This window comes from Camellia sinensis, chromosome 10 (genome assembly GCF_055761805.1).
Source record: "Camellia sinensis isolate YWXY chromosome 10, ASM5576180v1, whole genome shotgun sequence".
NCBI lineage: Eukaryota > Viridiplantae > Streptophyta > Magnoliopsida > Ericales > Theaceae > Camellia > Camellia sinensis.
Window position 1 is genome coordinate 11,068,274 of NC_138970.1, and position 7,377 is coordinate 11,075,650.

Below are 7,377 nucleotides of genomic sequence, written 5' to 3' on the forward strand. Positions count from 1 at the left end.
CACTGACCTAACTCGGAGAGACAAAGTGTCCTCTTCTTTTCAACAAGCTTCAAATCAGGGCCTCACTGTGGCAAGAACTTGGGGATTCAGTGATGGTGGTTACAAAGCCCTACAGTACTCCTCTAGCTCCTACAACAAGCAAACAATTCATGTTAATATCAAATTTTTGATCTGATTAATTTGTTTCTCAAATGGGTTTTTGATATATATATATATATATGTATGTATGTATATTTCGGGTTCATGGTGATGATATATATGTGTATATGTATGTATATTTCAGGTTCATGGTGATGATGATGATGATGATATATATATATATATATATATTCATCTTTTCGATTCATAAATTGGTTGTTGTTGTTGTTGATTTGAGTGTCCTTTATGCTACAAAATTGACCTCTGAAATCCAAAGAATTTCTGTAGATTTCCAAAGAATTTCTCTGGAGAGATGAAGAGGATGGTGGTGGTGGTGGTGGTGGTGGTGGTCGTGGTGGTCGTGGTGGTGGTAGGTTTTGAAGGAGTGGGTTCCAGAGAAATTCACTTCATCTTTTTCAATCTAAGCTCTATCCAATTTTGATAATTTGGAGCAAGTAATTAATTTTTGTGTGGTGTTCGCTTCTGAATCAACCTCAATTTCATAATTTTCTTTGGAAAGCCAGATGAGAGAAATGAAGATGATGGTGGTTGTGGTGGGTTTTGAAGGAGTGGGTTCTAGAGAAATTCACTTCATCTTTTCAATCTAAACTCTATCCAATTTTGATAATTGGGGGCAAGTCATTAATTTTTGTGTGGGGTTCACTTCTAAATCGACCTCGGTTTCATTATTTTGTCTGAAATCTAGAGAATTTCTTTGGAAAGCTAGAGGAGAGAGATAAAGATGAAGGTAGTTGTGGTGGTGGTGGGTTTTGAAGGAGTGGTTCTAGAGAAATTCACTTCATCTTTTTCAATTTAAGCTCTCTTCAATTCCCAAATTTCTCTGAGAGAAATTCTTTGAGAAGTCTAGAATTTTTCCGATGAAAGTTTCTCTAGAGAGTGGGAAGTCCAAAGAAGACAATTTCTCTAGGAAGTCCAGAGAAATTCTCTAGATCGAATTTTCTCCGGATCAATGTTGAGGGACCTTAGACATTATGAAAATATTTGGTATCCTTTATGCTATAAAATCTTAATATCAGAGACCCTAAAAAAAATTCCCTAAAATATTTGTAAAAAAATATTCTTAAAAATATTATTAAATACACAAAAATATAAAAAAATGTATGGAATTTTTATTTTTATTTTTATTTTTATTTTTGGTGTTTAGTAAATTTTTTTTTAAAAAATTTCACAAATATTATACTTTTGAAGTGTATTTATATTAGGTGTGTCTAAAAATTTTATAAAAAAATGCTTAAAATATTTTTTTAAAAAATCATTGAAACAAAAAAATACGAAAAATAAAAAAATAAAAAATTTTCGAAAAATATTTTCTAGAAACAAAACCAAACAAAGTGGTTGGTGTTCTACCATTTCATGCCAACAATCTCTCACATCTTGGTGTCTTTTCAACTTTCAACTAAGGGCTAATTTTTTGCCTTTCTTTCCTTTGACATTGGCTTATAAATTAAGAAATGTGTTTGGAGAAGCGCTCCAAATACATTTTCTTTTATTAATTTGAGTGTGATATTTATTTTGAGTTTTTAAATTATAATTTTATATTTATTTTTAAAAAAAAAATTTCAAGTATAAAAATTTGGTTAATCCAGTCGTCCTTCTGGACATCTCCCGAGACGTTCGACTGGTTGACCGAAACATTGTTCATTTTTTTTTGCACCTATTATTTTTATATTTTAAATAAAAAATATTTCTATAATTTTTTTAAAATTTTTTATGAGCTTTGAATAGGATTTTGGATTGTGTGTTTGATTATGAATTGTAAGTTTTTGAATTAAATATCATATGCCATATCATTTATTTCAAACTCAATTCAAAACTCTTTTCAAAACTCATAATCAAACAAATTTTTCACACTCAAATCATAATTCCAAAATTCACAAACTCAAAATCCAACTCTATTCTCTAATAATATTTAGAAAACTCTACCAAATGCTACCTACAATTCAGTATTTTTTATAAAAAAAATTCAAATCAATGATACATTTTACAAATATTAATAACTAAAGTCATAAAATTTTCCATCAATTTATAAATATTTTTTTGTGAAAGTAACACTGATGTATAAATTTTTCTACAAACAAATCATTTGGTGTAAACACTTATTGAAATTTTTGTCAATTTTTTTTTTTTTTTAATATTCACAACAATCGATGAGTTTAAAAATTGCTATATGAAAAAAAAAATTTATTGATATTTCAAACTACCAGGGCCAATTTTCATCTTCTTTATTCATAAATGACAAATAAATAAATAAATAAATAGCTTGTGCACCCACCACTAATAATTTATTTTAGAGAAATGAAAGAATTTAAACCAAAAATCCATCAAAATAATTTATTTTTAAAAAAAAACACTTACGTAATATTTTATGATATCTTGGATTGGGCTTTAAAAATTGGTAAGAACTAGACTTTTTCTTTACGACGTCAACTGGGCATGCTTGCAGTGAGTGCCCACGCCTGGAGTGCACTAAAATAATTCATCATTTCGTTATTAAATTACTTACTATAATTGTCATTGTTTTTCCAAGGCACATAACTTTAATAACTCCGCATGCTTGTCTAAAAATATATTTTCTCTAACATCAAACGCACACAGACATTAACTAGCGTCACGGAATTTGATTTGCATGAAGTTTTGGAGTAAAAAATATATAAAAAATGTTAGACATTTTTAAAAATTTATTAAATATCTCATATAAGTGTGAGAGTAACCCATATGAGTCATATGTGGATCTCATACCTATGTGAGACATTTGGTAAAAAATTTAAAAAATTCTTTTAGATTTCTAACATTACTCAAAACAGTAATGATTTAGAACTCTAAATAGTGAGCTCCAAATCCACCACTAATGAGGTGGAAGTTGAAAAAAAAAAATCAAAAACAAAAATAAGGCACAACACACACTGTGACAATGGGTGGGACACACTGCCACATCATTAGAGCTACCACTAATTAGTGGTCTCAAGTATTTTTGTTACTCAAAATATATTATAGATAGATAGATAAAATGTCTTGCATTTTAAAATTATGAAAAATGTTATAAGAAGTACCATACGGATAAAGTTTTTGTGCCAAAAATTTATTTAGAATGATGGGACATAAATAATTTTTATTTTAAGGGAAAATTAGAAATAGTATCTTCCCAAAATAATTATAGATTTATGAAAATTTATAATTTTAATTATTAAAATTTATCATTATAAATTATTTTTTCAAAGTTACAATCAAATGTTATTTCTCCTAATTTTAATATCATGAACCATAATAATAAGTGTTTTGATTTGAAATGAAAAATGTTTTGATTTCAAATGGAAAATATTTCTTGAATTGTCATGTTACATTTGTTCACGTCGCGCCTTTGACAAATAAAAAACTGCAAAGTGAGTTTACCTTTGTCTGTCTAACTATTAATGGTCAGCATTTTCCTTTTCGTAGATTTTGTTGTTATTTAATTAGTGTTAAAAGTTGATATATCTAATTAGAAAACACAAACATGAAAATAAAATAATAATCTAAATCATGCAAGTAAAAACACAAATATTTACACGGTTTATTTCATAATAGAATTAAATTCATAATTATTGAGGTTTCACTATAAGTTGTTTTGAGAAGATAGTTATAAATTAATTTTTTAAACTTTTTTTGAAAAAAATTGTAAGAAATGATGTGATTTAAAATACGTTAAAAGTTGAAATATGATTTTTAATTATTTTCTCAAAATATGCCTATGATATGGGAGTGTTTGGCAAATGCTGTTTTTTGAATTTTTTTGCAAAAATTCACAAAAATACAAAATAGGCTGAAATAGTCTATACGAAAAAATATCACATCAAACCTATAATTATTTCACTTTTTCTTTTATAAACATCGCATCCAATTACAAAAAAATCTAACTATTTTTTCAAATACAAAAATTTTAACATACTAAAATAACCAAAAACTAAAATACCCTACTAAAAAAATAATTTCCCAAACACCCACATAAAAAAGTTAAAATAGAAATGAAACACTTCATATGTAGAAACTATAAACTAATAGAATGGCGAATTACACTAACGGTCCCTATAATTTAGGGCTTATATTATTATGGTCCCTGAATTTTAAATTGTGACACATTTGACCTTAAATTTTAAATCTTATTCCAAATAAGGATAATTGAAGATATCATTACTTAATTTCAAGGACAAAATCATCAATTTGATAAAATACAAACTAATTTGACAAAAATAAATGTCAAAAAATATTTTTAAATTTTTAAAAATTATTTCTACTCGCTTAAAATAAAATTATGTAAAATTGATAAAACTTTTACATATTTATTTATTTATTTTACTAAATTAATTTTTATTATGTGTTTGGATTATGATCATATAATGGGTAATTATTTTCATTTTCATTAAATTAGTTTTTATTTTTTTAAAAGTCAAATATGACGGCTTTGGAGCTTTTCGGCAACAAGATAAAAAAGTCAACTTTTTGACTTTTTAGCCTTTTTTTTTTTTTTTTTGCCAAAAAAGTCAATTTTTTTATCAAAAAAACCTAGCTTTTTACCAAAAAAAAATCATTAAAAAAAAAAGTCAAAAAGTCAACTTTTTACTAATTATTCAAAACACTTCTTTGATATCATTATTAAAACAATCGATTAAATCAAAAAATTCAAAACTAAAAATATTTCATATATTAAATATATTGATTACACATTAAAATTCTAACAACCACCCAGTACACGATTATCATCCAAATACATAATAAAAATTAATTTTGTAAAACAAATAAATAAATAAATGTTTAAAAAATTTATCAATTTTACATAATCTTATCTTTTTTAGATATAAATAATTTTTAAAATTTTTATAATATTTTTTCAACATTTAATTTTGTCGAATTAATTTATATTTTATCAAATCGATAATTTTACTCTTGAAATTAAGCAATTATATCTTTAATTGTCCTTATTAAAATAAGATTCAAAATTCATGATCAAATATATCATAATTAAAAAGTAAAAAACTAAAATAGCACGAATTCCAAACTATAAAAACTATTAATGTGATTTGGCTATAATAAAAATATTCTTACTTCAAAATTTTTAATTGGCGTTCAATGCTCATCAACCTCTACAATTTTCAAACAATTGTTTGAGAGAACCATCTTAACAATATTATATAATATAATACTTTAAAATTATTAAATAATTACTCATAGGAGATTAAAAACAAGAAAATGAAACTCGAATCATACTCAATACAAATTTTAAATACTCCACAATTACAAGTGACTAACAATTCAAATCCCAACTTGTACTTACACATATCTAATTAACATTTAATTCCAATTAATAACAAAATATATAAATATTTCTTCTTCTTTTTCATATTCTGAGCAGAAATATACTGAGTTCAGGCCCACCATTACCATCCGGGTTCATCATATAAAACGCTTCCGAGTCACGACTCCCCACGACTCGTTCAAACCTGGCCCTCATATACATCAACTCACCATCTGACCCACTTCCCTTCCCGCCGTCGTCCACCACCGGAATAACTCCGGCGCCGACTGACACACTCTTCACCGTGCTCAGCACGTGCCAATCCGACTCAGTACACGCGCGCGTAAGCGCGTACCCACACTTCCTCCCATTACAATACATAGTCCACGTGGGCTCCCCAAACAGCTTCGCCGGACGCCCACGCGCAGCCGTGGACTTCTCGCATTCGAGCGCGATTCGGACCAACCCGGACGACATTTCCTTCACCAGAGTGGAAGTTGAGACCGCCAGCTCGATCAGTAAAACGGGTTCGGATCTGGGGTCGAATTGGATTGAGAAGGTGACGTGGCCTCGCCGGTGGCCGAAGAGGGTGCCGGTGACTTTCCGGCCGAGTGGTGGTGTTGGGGAGGGGAGGGTTGGGATGGAGAGCCAGCGGCGCGTGGGGAGAATTGCCGGGAAGGAGAGGAGGCTGAGGAGGGATCGGACTAGAGTGGAGAGGCCGATACGGCGGCTGAAGGATTCGGCCGGAGAGGATTTTCCGGCGAGCCGGTTGTCGGAGGAGGTGGGTTCGGAGAGGAGAGGTGATGATTTGATGTAGTTGGAGGAGGGCATGATGTGTTTGGTGGTTTTGGAGGAACTAGTTCTGGGAAGGTTGGTGAGTGGTTCATGTTTCATGGTATAGAGCGAGAGAGAGAGAGAGAGAGTAATGATATGATCAAAACAGCAAAGACAAGAGAGAGACAGAGAGAGATTTGGGTTTTCTTGAGAGAAGAGCTTGATAGTGTGATCAGGAGGTTACTGATCAATACAGCAAACACGAGAGAGAGAGAGAGAGAGAGAGAGAGAGAGAGAATTTTAGTTTTCTTGACAGAGGAGCTTGACAATGTGATCAAATCAAACACAAGAGAAAGAGATTTGATTTTTGCTGCAAAAGATCTCAGAAAAGGGGAGAGAGAGAGAGAGAGATTTTTGGTTTTCTTGAGTTTGATAGTGTGATCAGGAGGCCACTGATTAGTATTAGTACAGCAAACAAAAAAGAAAGAGAGAGAATTGCTCAAGAAAAGGAGAGAGAGAGAGAGAGAGATTTGATGAGGAAGTCTTTGTAGAGAGTTGATGAGGAGTGTTACTGTTATGGGAGGGAGAGAGAGAGAGAGAGAGAGAGAGGCCGACAATGGTGATGATAGGTGTTCGGAGGTTGGGCCAATATATAAAGGTGAACGAAGGAGCTTTGTGCTGAGCTTATGATGATTATCAATGTCCCCCTTGTACCACCTCATATCAATTAATAATGGGTAAATTACCTTCCCCTCTCCTTTTTAGTTTTTTTTTAAAAAAAAATAAAATTAGCTTTATATTAAATTAATGTGATTTTCTTTGACGGAGTTGTTTGTATCTGATAATTTAAATCGTTTATTTTATTATATATTTTGTATATTTTATTCAAATAAAATTAAATAGTGATTTGGAAATCCAAATAAAAGTTTCATTTTGCAATTTCAAAAACAGCTTGAGATAGCTTAATACACCATAACACTATTTGGGAAGTTAGCAAAATGCAAGGTGTGAAATTACATGAACTACCCTCTATATTTACAAGTTGATGGCTAAGGCAAATCACCATTTGGAGGTATTTTGATTATTTTATTATGATGTAACATTATAAATAAGTATTAATTTAAAAAGTTAAAAAAAAGAAGTAAATTTTTATCAAATTTTTAAATCACTTTCAA

General features: G+C 29.9%; 1 protein-coding gene across 1 annotated transcript; it reads right to left on the reverse strand.

Annotated features, from left to right (window-relative positions):
* Nucleotides 1-5,385: 5,385 nt before the first annotated feature.
* Nucleotides 5,386-6,829, reverse strand: MIZ1 (MIZU-KUSSEI-like protein (Protein of unknown function, DUF617)). Its single transcript, XM_028244467.2, has one exon. The coding sequence runs from the start codon at nt 6,320-6,322 to the stop codon at nt 5,531-5,533; it is 792 nt and encodes a 263-aa protein (XP_028100268.2). The 5' UTR covers nt 6,323-6,829; the 3' UTR covers nt 5,386-5,530.
* Between the last annotated feature and the right edge of the window lie 548 nt (nt 6,830-7,377).

Coding starts and splice junctions, on each gene's coding strand:
- MIZ1 (XM_028244467.2), bottom strand. CDS start 6,322: ATGAAACATGAACCACTCACCAACCTTCCCAGAACTAGTTCCTCCAAA.